Consider the following 17,210-nt stretch of genomic DNA (forward strand, 5'->3'; position numbering starts at 1 on the left):
TGAAATTTTCCACGTGGGCTGGCAGCGCGGGCGGACCTCATTCTAAATCTTGGCAGGTCCCCAAGAGTAGTCTGTGCGCGCGCATTGGATTGATTCTTCTCGCGTCTGTCAGGTGGACGTTGCACAGCCTTCCCGACCAGCTAGACCAGACTCAGACGCGACTCGAGGATGGTGTCGGCGTCGAGATCGCCGTCGACGATGCTGCGGCTCTGCCGGGTTGCAGCCCCACTGCGAGCACAGACGCGGCCGCAGCGATTCACGCGACCGCTCTCGACGGCTGTGCCAAGGAAGAGCGCGCCGGGGCAGGAAGAGAAAGGGAGTACTGGCGGCGGCAGTGAGGGCAGCGGCGGGGGCGAGCGATCGGGCTTCTTCAACTCGACAGGATGGGAGACGGCCATGGGCGCCTCGGCGGGCGTCCTGCTCCTGGGCGTGGCCGCGATGGCCTACCAGGCGTGGTACAAGGCCCACGTGCTGCACAAGATGGAGGCCGCCTTCAATGGCGGCTACGACCCCGTCCTGGCCCTCGCCAAGTCGGGCGATTCGCAGGCCCACGTCACCGAGCTCGACCCGCCGCGGCCGGAGCAGGCGATGATCCAGAGCATCATCGATGGAAAGGAGACCGGCCACTACTTTTTGGTCCTAGGCAGCAAGGGCTCGGGGAAAACGACGATGATCATCGATGCCATGGCCCGGAGCCAGGCCGAGGGGTGCGCCCTGTTTGAGGCCCACAACGACCCGTCCATCGTCGTCGACCGCTTCTCCGAGTCGATCAACTACAACATGAACAGAGACTATCTGGGTAATCTGCTTGGTCTCTCGGACCTCTCGGGCATGTCCGTCTACCAGTCGGTGGAGCGGGCGCTGCACAAGCTCGAAAAGGCCCTCATCCGATACAGCGAGCGGACAGGAAGGCCGGCCATCATTGTCATGAACTCAGCCCACCTGCTGCCCCGGGACGACGACGGGAGAAAGCTGCTCCAGCTCTTCCAGCAGCGTGCCGAGAGTGGGTGTTCCTCTTCCCTTTAGCCACGACGATTGACTGACAGACTCGACACACCTCTAGAGTGGGCTTCTGCGGGCACGGCGACATTTGTGGTGAGTGCTGGTCAAGACAAGAGCACTGTAAAGGGAGCTGACTCTGATCTGGTTGGACTCGAACTCGAAAGTTCACCTCCAACGACTACTGGGTGTTTGACGTCCTGCGCAAGAACTCGAACCGGATGGACACGCTCACCTTCAAGGACCTCTCGCGCTCCCAGTCGCTCGAGGTGCTCCGGCAGTGCAGGGCGCACTACTACGGCAAGGAGCAGGCCCTGCGCGAGGAGCGCGCGGGCATGTTTGCGAGCGTGTACGACATTGTCGGCGGCAGGCTGGCCCTGCTCAACTCGGTGAGCAGGCGAAAGGACCTCGTCGAGGCGGCCGATCAGCTCGTCGAGGACGACACCCAGTGGCTGCTCAGCAAGACGGGCATCATTGAGGACCACGACGACGATGTCATGGATGAGCAGAGTTGGTACTCTTTCTGGTGATGAGGTCGAATGCGAAGAACGAGGCTGACTGAAAGGAGACTTGATCGCTACCAGAATGGTCCACATGCTCCTGGCTCCTCTTCAGCGAGCTGGCCAAGCGGCACGCGGACCTCGAAGCGGCCCTGCCAAGCTCCAAAAGCGAAGCTGAAGCAGAAGGCAAGACCGAAGCAGCCCCACACAATGTGACGGACCCCACGCAGGACAAGGAAGAGGACGTCCGGGGCTGCGATGTGCCCAACCCACACTTGACGTGGGGCGAGGCAAGGCAGGTCATGACGAGGCCAGACTTTATCCTCGAGCTCGACCACCTCAATGTGCGTGCCTCTCTCTACATATATCTGAATTCCAGCTGAATTGAGACTCCACACGAACAGATCATTCACATCGACCGGCACCACCACATCCGCGCCGACTCGATGCCGCTGCTCCGGGCATTCCGCAAGGTGGCCGAGATGCCCGGGTACGCAGAGAAGCTCGAGTCGGTCATGGACCGCGTCTCAGCCATTGAGAGCCTGGGCCGAACGAGGGAACTCGTCTGGAAGGAGCAGGGCGACGGCGGCCGCTTCTTGCTCCGGCACGACGCCAAGGGCAGGGAAGTCGAGAGCTGGACGCTTCTCGGCGGCGACGAGAGGCTGGGCAGGGAGCAAGAGCCAGAGGAGGAAGACAAGGGACAATAGAAGAGGCAATGACGTATATAAAATTACAATACTGCTGCCTCATGTATGCGCAAAGATCTGCCGTGCCAATCGATCCCCGTCTGTCTCGCGCTGCACGGCAATGGCGACGCTGCCCAGAAGCTTTCGCGCGTCTGCGTGGTCCACGTCGTGCGTGTCCTCGACCTGGCCCCACCGCTGCGTCTGCGACTCGACTTCTACCTCGGCAGCCAGGCTGGCCTCCTCTACACCAAAGGCCGCCTCGCGCTCCTGGATGGCCTGGACGAGACGGAGTGCCACGAGGAAGGACTTTGTCGAGCGCACAGCCCGCTCAAACGCAGCCAGGTCCCAGGCGTCAAAGGCGGTGAGAATGTGGCGCGAGAGCGTCGCGACGACGTGGCTGTCCTGCTCAATGTCGAGAAGGCCTTCAAAGACCTTTGTTCGCTTCTCGAGCTTGAACCGCTTGTCTGCCCACGCTATGATCGGATCCCAGCGCTCCTTTTGGAGCTGCACGAGCACGGGCGGGTGGTCCTCGTGGAAGCTTGTGCGCAAGCAGTGCATTAGCGAATGCTGCCAACCACAGTGCGGCGACTCGAGAAAGACCTGCTCACCAGATGGTGTCCGTGTCCAGATATCGCGCGAGCTCCTGGACGACGCCGATTCTGTCCTTTTCCCTCGACAGGCCGTCGATGGCTCTCGCGGCGAGGCTCGTCAGGGGCAGCGAGTGCGGTCGCAGTATCCGCTCCTGCTCGGCCCACTCCTTGGCAATCACAGCCGCCAGCAGGGGCCTGTCGGCGGGGATCTCGAGGACCGAGCCCGAGGGCGTCTTGAGCGGCCGGCCATCGAGGCGGACACGGAGGTGCGAGGTGGACTGCGGAGTCGAGTGGTAGGCCACATCGACCTTTTTCCAGAAGCGGCGCAGCGTGCGCTCGGCCTTGGACGTGGCGCTCTCGGGCGACGACGAGGGCACAGCCGCGGCGGGCGCTTGCAGCAGGCCGTGTGTGCACGAGATTGGCCGGACCAGCGGGCGCGTCAACAGTAGCGGAGATCTTGTCGACGTGGACAGAAGCCCGCGCGCGACCTGTCGCATCGTCGTCATCGTCAATGTCATCGACGAGAAGATCCTTTCCTGGTCGGCCGTATTGTCTTCCTGAAGCAGGCCAAGGCACGTGAAATCAAAATTTAAGACTCTTCTCCACATCACCTCCTGCTTGCTCGCCCCTTCTTCATTTCCTCTCTGTTCTCAGGTCGCGCGATGACCGCCTCTGCCTCGACGAGCCGCTCGCCGCTGGCCACGCTTGGGCCCCAGTCGCTCCCTGCGCTGGCTCCCATCGATCCATCTAGCGTCTCTCGGGTCGATGGCGAAGCGGTGAAGAGGATCGAGTCGGACGAGGACGTGCACCGGTGGAAGGCGAGCGTGGCGCACGAGCACATCGTCCTCTTTGCCTCGAGGCTCTGCGAAGCCGCCGTCGGGCTCCCTACGAGGGCCAAGCCGCCAAGAGGAGAAGCCAGAACGACGCCAATCACTAGCATCATCGAGTTGCTCGACAAGCTCTCGGGGTGGATCGACGACATTGCGCCTCGCGCGGGGCCCCAGCGATTCGGCAACCTGGCCTTTCGTGACTGGGGCGCCAAGCTCGAGGCCGAGTCTGCCTCGCTCCACCGTCGCCTCCTGCCCGAACAGCTGCACGGCTTCATCCCCGAGCTCCAGTCGTACCTCATTGGCGGCTTCGGGAGCTGGATTCGCCTCGATTACGGGTCCGGCCACGAGCTCAGCTTCGTTGCGTGGCTCTGCTTCCTCGATCGCCTCGCCTTCTTCTCCCAACCAGCCCTGTCCAACCCGGAACACTTGGTGAAGCCACAACAGTCAGAGTCAGACCTGGCGCTCCTCGTCTTTCCGCGCTACCTCGCCCTTGCCTGGAAGCTGCAGGACGCATACGGGCTCGAGCCCGCCGGCTCGCACGGCGTCTGGGGCCTCGACGACTACCACTTTCTCCCCTACGCCATCGGGGCGGCCCAGCTGCGGCTGCAGCACACCTATACGCCACTCCAGACCTCACGGCCCTCGCACCGGCCTGCACCTGCACCCGCGCCCACACCCGAGGGGCTCCTGGCATTTATTCCGGCGCAATCTTCGTCGTCGTCTTCTTCTTCGTCAGATCCCAGGGCTAGCAAGGAGGAGCAGGCACCGCCATTTGCGAATCTCTACACCTCGTCGATTGCGCGCATTCATGCCAAAAAGCGCGGGCCCTTTTTTGAGCATTCACCCATCTTAAACGACGTCGCGACGACGGTGCCGAACTGGGTAAAGGTCCATCAAGGCATGCTGAAGATGTGGGATGCTGAATGTCTCGGCAAAAGACCAGTCGTTCAGCACTTTGTCTTCGGGCGAGTCGGCTTCGTCTGGGAGGGCCAAGGGGAGGCAAGCCCACGGAAAGAGGAGCAAAAGGCGGCGGCGCCACAAATTACAAAAAGCGCCGGGATGCCGGCACCGACGGGCGCGCCCTGGGCTGCGACTGCAGCGCCCTTGACAGCGGCGGCACTGCCTCCACCTCTTTCGCGACCACGGCCACTAGGGACAGCAGCAGGTATCCGCGGGGCTGACTTGTCTCCAATGACGAGAGCACCAGCGGCGGGGGTGGCAACACTAGCATCGACAGGCTCCGCAGCAGCCTCTTCCTCACCCTTTGGCCGCCTCTCGCGACCAACGACGACGGGGCCTCTGTCCAAGGGCACACCTCCCCCTACTACCACTACGCAAAGAAAACAATAGAATGGCAAAAACCTGAGCATACAAACAAAACTTTCTGTACTGTGCAATGAATTCCCTTCACATCTTTGAGTCTCGCTTCGTCGCCGTCGCTGCTGCCGCCGGCTCGTATCGCCGGACGCTGCTGCTCGAGCCTTGCGCGTCGATTGCCTCTTTGAGTTTGCGCCGGACGACTTTTCCCGAGGGGCTCTTTGGGATCACATCGACGACAACGTAAGCCGCGGGCCACTTGTACCGCGCGAGCCGCTGCTTGAGCCACTCGTGGAGCGCCTCGACGGTCGCTGCTTCGTCTTTTCTTTCTCTCCTCACCGTCGCCGTCGCCGTGTTGGCCGCCTTGAGGGTCAGATAGACGACGATGCGCTCCTCCCCGTGGCCGCTGGCCGCCTCCTCGCCCGTCGTGGCGACATCGGCCACGACGTCTGGCCGTTGCGAGACGACATCGTCGAGCTCGGCGGGGGCGACCTGGAAGCCGCGGACCTTGATGAGCTCCTTGATGCGGCCCGTGATCCAGAGGCTGCCGTGCCTGTCGACGACGCCCTCGTCGCCCGTCAGGTACCACTGGCCATCGTCGCTGAACGCCTCGCGCGTCAGGCCGGCATCGATGCACGACGCGGCAGAAGACGAGGCCAGCCCACTGTAGTAGCCCAGCATGTTGTTGGACGACCGCACGCGGACCTGGCCAGGGAGCGTGCGCGCGCCGCTGGGCGCCTCGATGCCTTTGCTGCGCTTCTCGTCGCACTGCCGCCGGAACTCGGCGAGCCTGGCCTCGTACCCCTCAGCCGCCGCCGCCGCCGCATCACCGTCCTGTTGGATCGACACCTGCACACCGCCGCACAATGCTCCGACGGAGCCAATCTCCTGCAGAGCCGCGCTGTCCGACGCATACGAGGCGCCAAGCGTCTGCGAGACAGACGCCGTCTCTGTGGTGCCATAGCCGAGGTGGAGAGGAAGGCCGAGGCGCTCATAGAGACCGCGGATGACCTGGGGCGGCGTGGGTGCGCCGCCAGAGAAGAGGGCGCGCACCGTCGACAGGTTCATCGCCGCCGCCGCATTCGACACTGCCTTGACCTGGCCAGACTTGCGCCGCGCCGCATAGTCCTCGAGGAGGGGCGTGTGCAGCAGGGCGATGGCGATGGGCGGGGCAATGTGCATCAGCGTCGCGCCATACCGGGTCACGAGGCCGAGGTAGGTCTCGAGATCAAAGCGCCTCGACGGCGAGGGCACGACGAGGGTGGCGCCAATCGTGATGCCGAGCAGCAGCAGCGTCGCCAGCCTGCAGGGATTCCAGTGTCAGCATGAGAGAAGAGCAGAAGAGGGAAAAGCAACCCACCCAAAGACGTGACACCATGGCGCCAGGGTGACCCAGACCTCGCCGTCGGCGTTGAGCGACGTCTGGCTGGCCCAGAGGCTGCCGAGGTTGTGGATCAGGGCCTCGTGGGAGAGGAGCACAGCCTTGGAGGTGCCAGTGGTGCCCGAGGACCAGAGCATGAGTGCGACGCGCTTTCCTTGCTCGCCCTGGCCCTTCATCTCAGCGACGTTGAATGCAGGCCGAGTCAGCTCATCGACCGACGAGGTGTGCCGATGCCCCGGGGGCGCAAAGAGGAGGTGGGTCCAGTCGCGCGGGTCGACCTGGGCGGCCACCTTGTCGGTGCCCCGCGCATTCGTCCCGTAGTAGTCCGTCGACGCCTGCACATTGACTGTCCAGACCCGCCGCTCGCGCCATGCCTGCGTCTCGGCGCGCTGCACCTTCAGCCGGGCACCCGCATCCCAGCTGCTGGCCAGCTCCCGCGCCCACGCCAGCACCTCGCGCGGGTCGGCTTGCCCGCAGACGTCCTTTTTGAGCGCCTCATCGAGAAGCATCTGCAGTGCGGCACGGAGCACGCCTTCACCTGCGGGACCAGCACTGGTGACGAGGACCTGTGGCCGGGCCTTGGCGAGCATCTTGGCCAGCTCAGCGGGCGTGAGCATCGTCGACACGGGCGAGACGGTGCACTGGGCCGCCACGGCGCCGAGAAAGAGGACAGGAAACGCAAGGCAGTTGGGCAGGTGGAGGAGGACCGTGGTACGGGGCTGGTGAATGGCATCGAGGCTGGCATCAAACGCGCTGGGCGCACCGACGAGCGACTCGAGCGACCGGGCCACGCGCAGGCTGTCGTGGCGCACACGCTGCCAGCTCAGCGTCGCGCCCGACGAGGCATCCACGAGCAGCGGGCGGTGGGGCGCCACAGCACTGCCCCCGAACGAGTGCCGTGGATTGGGCTGCGTAAAGGGCACGCGATAGTCGTTGGGCCACGAGCGAAAGGGCGACGAGAAGATGTAGGAGTGCAGGTTCATAGTCGATGGCACCTCCTCGACGCGCGGGCCGTGGATCGTCGCCGCTGCTGCTGTCTCCTTGCTCGCCGCCATCGTTGTCTTTGCGACCAGGCCAGCTTATGGCAAGACAGGAAAGATGAAAAGGGAAAGAGGACAAGGTGAAGCGATCCCCACCCCTCTTCTGCGATGTGCGGGTTGGTTGCTTTTTAAGGTTGCCCATTCAGTTCCCGTGCTTCTCGCACGGATGGGTATAGGTTGGTCACAGGCGCGTGCACCCCGGAACCCGCGGCGATTCCCGCCTCTTTTGGATTCTCTCGCACGAAAATGGGGCCTCGAGCCGGCACGCGCCCGGTCGGACGGACAGAAGGACCGACCGACTTTGTCGTTTATTCTTCTTCCTCGTCTTCCGGGGCGGCGGACCCTGCAAGAAATGCGTCGAGACTGGAATAGCAGCGGACGTGGCGCTCCTCCATGAGGCGGGCCAGCGTCCTCAGCTCGTCGCTGCTCATCGCTCCTCGGAGCGGTGGCCTGAATGCTGCGAGGTAAAGCGCTGTCTCGCCCGGGACTCAGCCTCTAAGAAAAAGAAGAAAGATAAAGAACCCATTGAAGAAATAACACACCTCGAGAGTAAGGGCATTTGGCCAGCGCGCGGTACAGGACTTGCCCCGCGCGCTTGATGGCCGCCTTGGCATGGGCGCCGGGTGCCGCCCTCGCCGCGACGCGCACTTCGAAGTCGAGATAGAGCCGCCAGAGGACGACGGACGTGCCGTGCTCGGTCGCGCGCTCGAAAAGTGTCCTCACTGCGCCTTCGTTGCACTGGTGTGCATTCATGTGCAGCTCTGCATAGATGCGGAGCAGCGACGCCGTCACAGTTGCCCTTTGCCGTCTGTCCGCCTCTTCGAGGGCTGCGCGAAAGACGCCCTGGACCTTGGCGCGCATCTCAAAGGCCCCAAATAGGCTCCACAGCGCCGTGTTGCTCGGGTACTGCTCGACTGCGCGCTTGAGAATGCTCCTGACCTCGGCGGGGCGGTAGAAGGAGGGGGCACCTTGCCGTCCGCGCTGATGGACGTGATGCCAGGCGAGCCGGGCGAGAAACATGGCCAGCCGCTCGTCTTGGGGACTGCCAGAGATGACATCGGCAGCGGCCATGAGCGCCTCGTCGCGCGGCCGGCTCGCATACTCAAACATGGCCGCGCACCTCGTCGAGTGTGTCGATGGCTCTCTTCCACCTGCCCTTGTCTCTGAGAAGAAGAAACGCCTAGCCCGGAGCTTGTCAGCTGGGCTGACCGGCGTGACCTGTGCGTCGTCTGTCTGGCCAAGCGAAGCTCGCACGGCGAGGGCAACGACGTCGACGCAGCCATCGTTCGACGCGGCGTCAAAGAGCTCCAGCTCGGCCCAAGATGCCCAGACGGCAGTCAGCTGCGAATGGCGCGGCGACTGCTGCACCACGCTCCGGTACACGGTGCGCGCCATGTCGAGGTCGCCGCTGCTGCGCTGCAGCTGCGCATAGCCTCTCCAGAGGTCGACGTCGTCTCGGTAGGCTGCGAGGAGCTTCTTTGCCACTCTTGAAGCGCTGTGCCTTCCGATCTTGTCAGTGGTGAAGGTGTGAGAAGGACCACACAGTCAGACTCACGCCTTTGGGCCCTGTGTCGCGGCTGCCAGTGCCGTTCTTGCGAGGCCGATCTCAGTCGCCATGTCCTCATCCTGCACCTGCTCCAGCAGCAGTCTGCCGATTGACCGTGTAAAAGTCAGCCTAGTGTGAGAGAAGACGATGATTTACAGCTCCCACCTAGCAGTCTCTGCTCGGGCCTTGTCGTCATCGTCGTCAGAAGAAACATCTGCCCTTGCCATCATCGAGAACCAGCCGGGATCTGCTGTGGTCCGAGGAAATAGCGTCTCGATGCAGTCAGGCCACGCCGATCTTACGGGCATATCAAACGGCCTGGCGAGACCCGACTGCCTCTCGCGCTCCATGATCTCCCCACCAATAATGTCCCATGAGCGCGCGATGGTCTGGCTGGACTCGAGGCATGCTGGCCAGAATGCTGTGCTGCTCGAGGGATGGACGAGGTGGGCCTGTTCGTCGCCGTCATTGTATCCATCTTGGTCTTCTGAAAGCAGACCGGCGGGAAAGCCGAGGTGGGCGAGAAAGGCGTCGAGGAGGAGCAGCTTGGCTCGCTTGGTCGAGAGCGGCACCATGTACCCCCTCACGTCGTCAAAAAGCACAAACGAGAAGGGATCCACCTCGGACTCGCCCGTCGTCCAGTCCGGTTGGTCCCTCGTCGCCTTGGCTGGCTGCCTCTTTCTCAGGCGCGCGCGTGCTGCTTCGAGCGATGACCAACGTGTAAATGCGTCTGGGTCGCTCAGCCCAACGGGCATTTCACCCGTGGCTCCAGTCAAAGTCCCGTCTGATGGCGTGGGCTTACTTTCGCGCTCAACGGTGCCGGCTGGGTCTGCTGCAAACGCGGCCCATCTCCGTGCTCCCTCTTCTCCCACCCTCGCCAGCTCCAGGTCCCAGAACTCTGCGAGCGCATACAGCGCACTCTCGAGACCCTCTGCGCTGTCCAGACGGCGAGCCTTGCTGGGTCGGTTGAAAGTGAGCTCGCAGAGAGCCTGAAGCAGTCCGTGGGCGCGCTCGACGAGGCCTTGCAAGGGGAGCGACTTCAGTGGACTGTACTTCGCCAGCTCGCGCAGTCACTCACCTGCCTCCCGCAGCAGCAGCACACTTCGCTTGATCAAGCGCATCATGGCCAGTTCGAGCGCTTCTCTGTGCGTGTTCGTACTCGATCCTTGAAAGTAGAGAGCGCGGAACCTCGACAGGGCATACTGCAGCAGCTCCTCCATCTTGGACACGGTAAAGTCATCGAGGCCACCCGAGGAGCGCCAGTCGAGGTAGCGAGTCCAAAGGTCAAAGAGCTTGCCCGGCCTGTCCTCGTCTTGCTCACCCTCCTCTGCCGTGCGGAGAATCCTGCGCCACTCGTCGTCGATGGCGCCTGGGTGCCAGTGGTGGCCGTGGCCCTGCGAGACAATGTCGAGGCGCTTGAGGGCCATCTTGACTGAGCGCCGGTTGTCTGAGTGCGCGGCCATGCTTCTTTCGATCACGGCCAGCTGGACATCGCGCTGTGCCTGGGCCACCGTGCTCCTCCGGCCTGCATCGCCATGCTGCGCCGCGACGAGCTCGGCCTGCGCATCGACGAGGTCCAGCCAGGTGTCTACGCTTTCTGGCGCTGCTCGGGCCCTCGCATCGAGCTGGGCTATTCGTCGCTGCAGTGCACCTGTCGGCGATTCCCCCTCTTCTTCCTCTTCTTCTTCCTCTTCTCCGACCTCATCGTCGTCGTCGCTTCGCTTACCGTTACCCTTGGTCTCCGTGCCTGCAAACTGATGCCCGATCCAGAGCGCTTCTTCAGCCTGTGTCGCTGCCCTGCTCTTCCCCACCGCGACAAAGTCCTCTCCTGCGCCCCCTGGCTCGCCTTTCCGGCCCACGATGCGCCTCGACGCCGAAGCCCTCAACGCGCGTACGTCGACGTACCGCGTCGCCTGTCGCAGCGGCACACACATCAAAGGTGTGAGCTGATGAGCTGATGCCTTGACTGTCCTGTTACTCTCCACGCGCTCACCTTTCTTCCGCCAGGCGTGATGTTCAGCCCGCCTGTTTCGCCTGCTCCTCCTCGCTCATCGAGCACCGCGATGCGAAGGCCAGCGTCTAGCCCAAGGACCCTCCCTCCTAATCGTACGCCGCCGCCGTCGCCGCCCGTCAGCCTTAGATTCAATGAAAGCAAAGGCAGAGAGAGCTGTGGCTCACCTCCAAAGCGCCTGTAGCGCGGCACAGCAGACCGCCTGGGCCCGCCGTTCCTGGCCGCTGCCTCATCGCCCACCGTGTCCGTCAGCACCGTGTCCGACATGGGCGTGCCTCTCTCTCCCACACGCCGCCGCAATTTGCGCCTATCTGAACTTGGACTGACTCTGCTTCTCAGACTGGGAAATTAGTGGAGAGAGCAACACCGTCTCGTCCTTCTTATTTCTAATTTCCGACTCCCGAGGTAGGGAGGACCTCGTCAAAGGCACTGGCATACATGTGGCTCGAAAAGAGGACATAGAGGAACCTGAACCAGACGAGCTGGGAGCGGTGCTTGGCCATGGCACGCAGCGTGCGCACGTATGCGCCCGGGCTGGAGAGAAAGTGCAAGTTGGCATCGTCGTTGGGCGTTTGTCGGCTGCGACTGCGGTGGACGCCGGCCTGGAGGAGCGCATGGACGAGGCCGAGGAACTTGAGCGGCGCCGGCGAGACGGTCTTCAGCGCATAGATTGGCCCGCGGATCGCAGTGGTGGACTTGTCGTGGGGCGTGTAGGTGGACAGTTCCTTAGCTGCGTCGTAGCAGGCAACGTGATTGGGGTGCGACGACACGCCCCGGCCGTCAAAGGTGAGCAGCTGTCGCACGATCCATGCCAGCGTGAGCAGCGGACGAGGCTCGAGTAAAGCATTGAAATAGACTCACGAAATCAAAGGGACCAGCACGCTTGTAGAACTTGTCAATGTAGTCGACGATGAGCAGGTCCCACCACGCAGTCTGCATGCCGTCCTGGAGGCGCTTGTCGTCGATGGACATGATCCGGTCGCGCGGCACGCCGAGCACCTCGTAGCTGTCCAGCAGCTCCTGTGTTCTGGTCGCACCCAGGCCGTCGGCATTGCCCGTCGAGAGGCACATGGCCCACACGCTGACGCCGGCCTGCGTCAGGGCGAGGATGGCGGGCGCAAAGAACATGGCCTCGTCGTCTGGGTGTGCCGTCAGGACGAGCACGCGCTTCGCCTGGTTGTCATTAGGATCTGTCTCTTCCTTCTCTGCCTCTTTTGGTCTCTCACCTTCCATCTGTAATGTAAAGGCAGGAAGACAAGCAGGCGGTGATGGTCAGTGGCGGCCCTCTGTCTCGAGGTCATATACTCACGCTTCCAGGTCCAACGACGAGCCAGACAACCCAGCCTGGACAGCGACGAGCGCAACCAGGACGGCGCCCAGACTGAGAAGCAGCGTGACTCCCCCTCGTCTGCTTCCCTTTTCCCCTTTTGCGGTCCCTTTTGCCTCCTTCGTCTGTGGCGTCGTCGCCGTCTTTGCCTTTGGCGTCGCCATTGCTGCTCGCCCTGGCAATGGCCGTGCGCGGGAGATGGAGGGAAGCAACAAATTAGGCTTTTTCCGACCTTCGCGTCTGTCGTCCCTGTCACCTCGTCGTCTCCACTTCTACAAGCGCCATGCTGGGTGAGTGAGTGAGAGAGCGCCCACTGAGCCACTAGACTGACTCGTCGAGCCACACACAGTCGTCACGCTGACCGGCGGCATTGCCTCTGGTGAGAGACAGAAAATTTTCTTCGGCTGTATAGAGTCAACATGGCTGACATCCTCTTCCCCAGGCAAGTCCACCACATCGCGCCTCCTCTCGGCGCCGCCCCACTCGCTGCCGCTCGTCGACCTGGACCAGCTGGCGCGCCAAGTCGTCGAGCCCAACGACGCCTCGCGCTCGCTCGACAAGCTCGTCGCGCACTTTGGCCCCTCGATTCTCACCCCCGCAGGCACGCTGGACCGCGCCGCGCTCGGCCGACTCGCCTTTGGCACGGGCAAGGAGGCTGACCGCGCCGTGCTGAACCGCATCACCCACGGTGCCGTCCGGCGCCGGCTCCTCTGGCTTGTCCTCGGTCACTGGATCCGCGGCACGCGCATCCTCGTCGTCGACACGCCCCTCGCCGTCGAGGCCGGCCTCTGGCGCTTCTGTGGCGAGATGGTCCTCGTGTACTGGTGGGTGATGAGAGTGACTGTCCCTACCTTTGCTACTGCTGATGTCGTCATCTTCTTTGTCTTTCTCTGACAGCTCAAAAGAGGCACAGCTGGAACGCATGCTCAAGCGCGACGGCCCAAACGGCCTCACCGAAGACGACGCCAAGAACCGGCTGGCGTCGCAGCTGCCCCTCGACAGCAAGCGCGTCTTTGCCGACGTCGTCCTCGACAACGACGTCGGCAGCGGCGCCAGCCTCGAGCAGCAGGTCGACGCGCTCGTGGCGCGGTGGAAGCGGCAGACGAGCATGGGTCTCGGCTGGCTCGTCTCGACGGTCAACTGGCTCCTTCCGCCCTTCGGCCTCGTTGCGGCCGCCTGGGCCATCTGGGGCAGGACACGGCGGGTGCAGAGACAAAAAGGCAAAGAGGAGCAGAAGAAGAGCAAGTAGTAGCAGTAGTAGTAATAGCAGCCAATGCGCCAGATTGCAGTGAGATAGATACAAGTACATGAGAGCGGGCCTGAAGATAAGGAATCAAGACGAGAGGAGGAGGACACCGTTGACGCAACCGTCGTTTTCCTGTAAAGAAAAGTCAGCTTCTGTCATGCGGGCTGCCCTTATGGAGTACGCTATTACACACCGGGTTGTTGGTCACCTGCGCGTACTTGCCCCAGACGACTTTGCCGCCAGTCGTGACCATGCCCAGCTCCGAGACATTGACCTCGATGATGGTGCCCTTTGTCAGGACGCCCAGCTGCGTGTACATGGGCGACTGCGGGTTCTTCTTGACGCCGATGATTGGCAGCTGGAACGTGGCCTTCAGGTCGGCTGTGAGGAAAGGCATGGTCAGCGGCGCACTGCATGGCATAAATTTCGAAACAGAGAGAACACGCACGATGGGTGATGTGTGCCTTTTTGTAGCGCAGCGCCATGGGGCGGACAAAGCGCTCGAGCTTGGGCGGCTTGCGGGTGAAGCTCTCGCCGACAAAGGTGGCCTTTGTCACCATACGCTTCCATGCCTTGTCCTTGCGCTTGCCCGTCTTCATCACCTTGAACGCCTCGTCCTCTGCAATACCCCGCACCTGGGGCAGCGGCACGCTGTACCGCGCCGCCTTGTCCTTGCGCCGCTCCTTGACGGCCGACGAGAGCGCCTTTGCGTCGCGCTGCTGCTCGCGGTCCAGCAGGTAGGTCGGCAGGGCCTCTGACGAGTCGGCACTCGTCGCCGCCGTCTTGACGTCGCGCTCCTCGTGCGCCTTGAGCGTCTTTTTCATCTGCACCTTTTCCGCGCGCCGCTTCTTGTTGAGCATCTTGGCCTTGAGGCCAATTGTCTTTTGCGCCACGGCGCTCTGCTTGTGCACCTCGCGCGCCTCGCGCTTGCGCTTGCGCTCCTCATGGTCCAGCCGCTTGCCGTGCCGGCGCTGGTGCTCCTCGATGTAGTCGTTCTGTCGTTTCTCGCTCGGTTAGCTCTCGTTCATCCATCCGCTAATATATCTCTCTCTCTTACCTGAGGCATCTTCGAGTAAGACGACGGATCGAAGGAGGATGGGAGGACTCGATGACCTGGGCTTTCTCTCTCTCGACAATGTCTGCCTCAAAATTTCTAGACTGGCCTAAATTTCTCAGAGGCACGTGGTCCGTGTGCTTTCCTTTTTTTTTTCTTTTTCTCGCGTGGCCGCCCAGTTTGGTTGGCCGCCCTCCGACGTCGTCCGGGCGCGATCGCTTCTTCCTGAACGGCCCTTTATCCCTTCGACTGAGACGGTTCGACCTCCCTTGACGCGCCCTCTCTCTCATATAACATCGCCATGCCCTCGCAGGTTGTCAACGTGAGTGTGCTTGCTCTCTTCTTGCTTACCTGCCCCCCCCCGGTGCTGACTTCTGCGCGACTGCCCACACAACCTCCCAGGTGGCCCGCTACTCGGCGTTGGTGGGCGGGATCGGCTATGGGATCCTGCACCGCCGGACGCTCCAGAAGCGGCACGACGTCCGCGTCGCCGAGGAGGAGCGGAAGCACCAGTTGCACCTGCTCGAGGAGCAGCGGAAGCGGGCGGACCAGGAGCTGCTCAACAGGATCCGATCAGGAGGAAAGGACAGCGGCGGTGCGTCTCTTCTTTTATATCCTTTCGCATTGCAAGTCTTGACTGACCTTTGTACTCTGCGACGACATTTATTCTCACACAGTCATCAGCGATCCAGAGAACCCGCAATTCGACCTTGAAAAGTGGCTGCTGTCGCTCGAAAAGTAGGCGCCGCGCGCACTTGCGATCGCAGAAAAGAGAGGGAGACACACATCAAACAAACACACACACACACACACCCACACACACACACCCAATGTCATCGGTAGAGGAGCAAAGCATGCCCAGATGATGATGATGATTATTACTTTCGGGCCGGGCAAGCTACTTTAGCATCTCCAGCAGCAGCTTTCTGGTCGCATTGGCATCGGCTCTCCCCTTTGCCAGCTTCATCACCTGCCCCACGATTCTCTCGACGGCCTTGATCTTGCCTTCCTTCACGGCCTCGGCCTCGCTGGGAAGCGCCTCGACGGCTTCCTGGCACAGCGGGCCGAGGTCTGCGGCCGAGTTGAGCGCGAGGGCGCCCTGCTGCTCGAGGTATGCCAGGACGCGCTGACCCTTTTTCAGCTCAACGGACCTCGACACGAGGCTCTCGACGAGCTTGCGCGCCGTCGACATGGTGGCCTGGCCCGACTCGACGACGTCGATGAGCTCGCCCAGGTGCTCGGCCGAGACGGGGTTCTGTCTGAAGGCGAGCGACTGACTGTTGAGCGCCTTGAGGAGCTCCTGGATGGTCCTGTGTTTTGAGATGAAGTCAGCGGCTGGCCTGGCTGCGTGAGATGACAAGAATGCTCACCAGTTGATGGCCACGCGTGCATCGCGGCCCTGTGCCACCTGCTCAAAGAATGCGACGGCTGAGACGTCGTCGTCGCTTGAGACCGCGCCCTCGTCTTCGAGGCCGATGCGCATGAGCACGTTGATGTCTCTCGCAGGCAGGCCGTACGTCTCGAGGAGCCGGCTCCGCTGCTCGTCGGGCAGCTCGGGCATCGAGGCACGGACCTCATCGAGCAGACGCTCGTCCCCTGCCACGGCCAGCGGCGCCAGGTTGGCATCGGGCATGTAGCGGTAGTCTGGCGACTGCTCTTTTGACCGCAGCCGGTATGTGGTTGCGCCGACCTCGTCGTAGGCCCGTGTCTCCTGCTCGACGGTGCCCCCGCCAGCGAGGATCCTCTGCTGTCTGTGCATTTCGTGTGCTGGATGCTTTTTCATCTGAGTGACTGTTGACAAAAAAACTCAATGAGGTATGGAAAACAACACTCACCGGCAGCATTCATGACGAAGCGGACGCTGTTGAGGTTCTTGACCTCGCACCGCGTGCCCCACGGCTCGCCGATGCGGTGGACCGAGACGTTGACGTCGCAGCGGAGCGAGCCCTCGTCCATGTTGCCGTCGCTGGCGCCGATTCTGCGCACGACTTCGCGCAGCTTGCGCACATAGGCGCCTGCCTGCTCGGGCTTGCGCATGTCGGGCCCGCTCACCACCTCGATCAGCGGCTGCCCCGCGCGGTCGACATCGACAAACGTGCGCTGGTGCTGCTGCGACGAGGTAAAGTGGTGCGTCGACTTGGCCGTGTCCTGCTCCAGCTGCACCTGCTCGATGCGCACCTCAACCTCGTCGGCCACGTCACCCAGGTAGCCTTCGTCGAAGCGCAGCCGCAGCCGGCCGTCGCGCGCCAGGGGCGCATATCGCTGCGTGATCTGGTACCCGCTGGGCAGATCCGGATAGAAGTAGTGCTTACGGTCGAAGCCAACATCGTTTTCGAGCGTGCAGCCCATGGCGATGCACGCCTTGAGCGCCAGCGTGACGGGCTCCCTCGTCAGCCGCGGCAGGCTGCCGGGAAGCGCTGCGTCAAACGGCACTACTCTGCTGTTGGGCCCATCGTCGATGTGCTGAGTAGCAGAAGAAGAAGAGGCAGACGGCGCCGAGCTGAAGAGCTTCGTCGATGTCTTGAGCTGGATGTGGCACTCGACGCCGATGACGGCCTCCCAGCCCGCTGCTAAGGGCTCGTATTCTGCCGTGGCTCGCTGCTTGCCCTTGGCCATCGTCTTGGCTCCCCGCATGTCGGCAAAGGCTGCTCCGCGCATGCCGCGCATGGGCAGCGCGACCCTG

The 17,210-nt window shown here is 62.7% G+C and overlaps 10 protein-coding genes across 10 annotated transcripts; 4 read left to right on the top strand and 6 right to left on the bottom strand.

Annotated features, from left to right (window-relative positions):
- Positions 1-111: 111 nt before the first annotated feature.
- On the top strand, positions 112-2,313 carry FA10DRAFT_266374 (hypothetical protein). The gene is made up of 5 exons (XM_025521464.1): positions 112-1,003; positions 1,064-1,095; positions 1,167-1,509; positions 1,584-1,843; positions 1,904-2,313. The coding sequence occupies exons 1-5, from the start codon at positions 169-171 to the stop codon at positions 2,204-2,206; spliced, it is 1,773 nt and encodes a 590-aa protein (XP_025377021.1). The 5' UTR covers positions 112-168; the 3' UTR covers positions 2,207-2,313.
- FA10DRAFT_266375 (ATP12-domain-containing protein) lies at positions 2,014-3,315 on the bottom strand. The gene is made up of 2 exons (XM_025521465.1): positions 2,794-3,315; positions 2,014-2,723 (listed from the first exon to the last, which is right to left on the bottom strand). Exons 1-2 carry the CDS (start codon positions 3,279-3,281, stop codon positions 2,246-2,248), a joined length of 966 nt encoding a protein of 321 aa, XP_025377022.1. The 5' UTR covers positions 3,282-3,315; the 3' UTR covers positions 2,014-2,245.
- A 91-nt stretch (positions 3,316-3,406) lies between these two features.
- Positions 3,407-5,000, top strand: FA10DRAFT_240277 (PTPA-domain-containing protein). Its single transcript, XM_025519204.1, has one exon. It carries the CDS (start codon positions 3,438-3,440, stop codon positions 4,953-4,955), a length of 1,518 nt encoding a protein of 505 aa, XP_025377023.1. The 5' UTR covers positions 3,407-3,437; the 3' UTR covers positions 4,956-5,000.
- Positions 5,001-5,012: 12 nt separating this feature from the next.
- On the bottom strand, positions 5,013-7,358 carry FA10DRAFT_271691 (acetyl-CoA synthetase-like protein; the record flags this gene model as incomplete). Its single annotated transcript, XM_025523111.1, has 2 exons — positions 5,013-6,225; positions 6,283-7,358. 2 exons carry the CDS (start codon positions 7,356-7,358, stop codon positions 5,013-5,015), a joined length of 2,289 nt encoding a protein of 762 aa, XP_025377024.1.
- Positions 7,359-7,504: 146 nt separating this feature from the next.
- FA10DRAFT_98189 (DUF1740-domain-containing protein) lies at positions 7,505-11,254 on the bottom strand. Its single transcript, XM_025525838.1, has 7 exons — positions 11,068-11,254; positions 10,883-10,989; positions 9,968-10,802; positions 9,055-9,910; positions 8,899-8,991; positions 7,886-8,838; positions 7,505-7,815 (listed from the first exon to the last, which is right to left on the bottom strand). The coding sequence occupies exons 1-7, from the start codon at positions 11,165-11,167 to the stop codon at positions 7,652-7,654; spliced, it is 3,108 nt and encodes a 1,035-aa protein (XP_025377025.1). The 5' UTR covers positions 11,168-11,254; the 3' UTR covers positions 7,505-7,651.
- A 1-nt stretch (position 11,255) lies between these two features.
- FA10DRAFT_98292 (LmbE-like protein) lies at positions 11,256-12,319 on the bottom strand. Its single transcript, XM_025525839.1, has 2 exons — positions 11,762-12,319; positions 11,256-11,694 (listed from the first exon to the last, which is right to left on the bottom strand). Exons 1-2 carry the CDS (start codon positions 12,131-12,133, stop codon positions 11,287-11,289), a joined length of 780 nt encoding a protein of 259 aa, XP_025377026.1. The 5' UTR covers positions 12,134-12,319; the 3' UTR covers positions 11,256-11,286.
- A 191-nt stretch (positions 12,320-12,510) lies between these two features.
- On the top strand, positions 12,511-13,591 carry FA10DRAFT_274911 (CoaE-domain-containing protein; the record flags this gene model as incomplete). Its single annotated transcript, XM_025523241.1, has 4 exons — positions 12,511-12,517; positions 12,577-12,606; positions 12,670-13,051; positions 13,125-13,591. The coding sequence occupies 4 exons, from the start codon at positions 12,511-12,513 to the stop codon at positions 13,474-13,476; spliced, it is 771 nt and encodes a 256-aa protein (XP_025377027.1). The 3' UTR covers positions 13,477-13,591.
- Positions 13,462-14,587, bottom strand: FA10DRAFT_266379 (putative NSA2-involved in biogenesis of ribosomal large subunit). Its single transcript, XM_025521466.1, has 4 exons — positions 14,531-14,587; positions 13,922-14,468; positions 13,667-13,854; positions 13,462-13,605 (listed from the first exon to the last, which is right to left on the bottom strand). The coding sequence occupies exons 1-4, from the start codon at positions 14,537-14,539 to the stop codon at positions 13,561-13,563; spliced, it is 789 nt and encodes a 262-aa protein (XP_025377028.1). The 5' UTR covers positions 14,540-14,587; the 3' UTR covers positions 13,462-13,560.
- Positions 14,588-14,828: 241 nt separating this feature from the next.
- On the top strand, positions 14,829-15,269 carry FA10DRAFT_285550 (hypothetical protein; the record flags this gene model as incomplete). Its single annotated transcript, XM_025524004.1, has 3 exons — positions 14,829-14,849; positions 14,930-15,122; positions 15,205-15,269. The coding sequence occupies 3 exons, from the start codon at positions 14,829-14,831 to the stop codon at positions 15,267-15,269; spliced, it is 279 nt and encodes a 92-aa protein (XP_025377029.1).
- Positions 15,270-15,425: 156 nt separating this feature from the next.
- FA10DRAFT_230371 (Glutamyl-tRNA amidotransferase B subunit) lies at positions 15,426-17,143 on the bottom strand (the record flags this gene model as incomplete). Its single annotated transcript, XM_025518817.1, has 3 exons — positions 15,426-15,837; positions 15,898-16,294; positions 16,363-17,143. The coding sequence occupies 3 exons, from the start codon at positions 17,141-17,143 to the stop codon at positions 15,426-15,428; spliced, it is 1,590 nt and encodes a 529-aa protein (XP_025377030.1).
- Between the last annotated feature and the right edge of the window lie 67 nt (positions 17,144-17,210).

The sequence above is a fragment of the Acaromyces ingoldii genome (assembly GCF_003144295.1).
Source record: "Acaromyces ingoldii strain MCA 4198 unplaced genomic scaffold FA10scaffold_3, whole genome shotgun sequence".
Taxonomy (NCBI): Eukaryota; Fungi; Basidiomycota; class Exobasidiomycetes; order Exobasidiales; family Cryptobasidiaceae; genus Acaromyces; species Acaromyces ingoldii.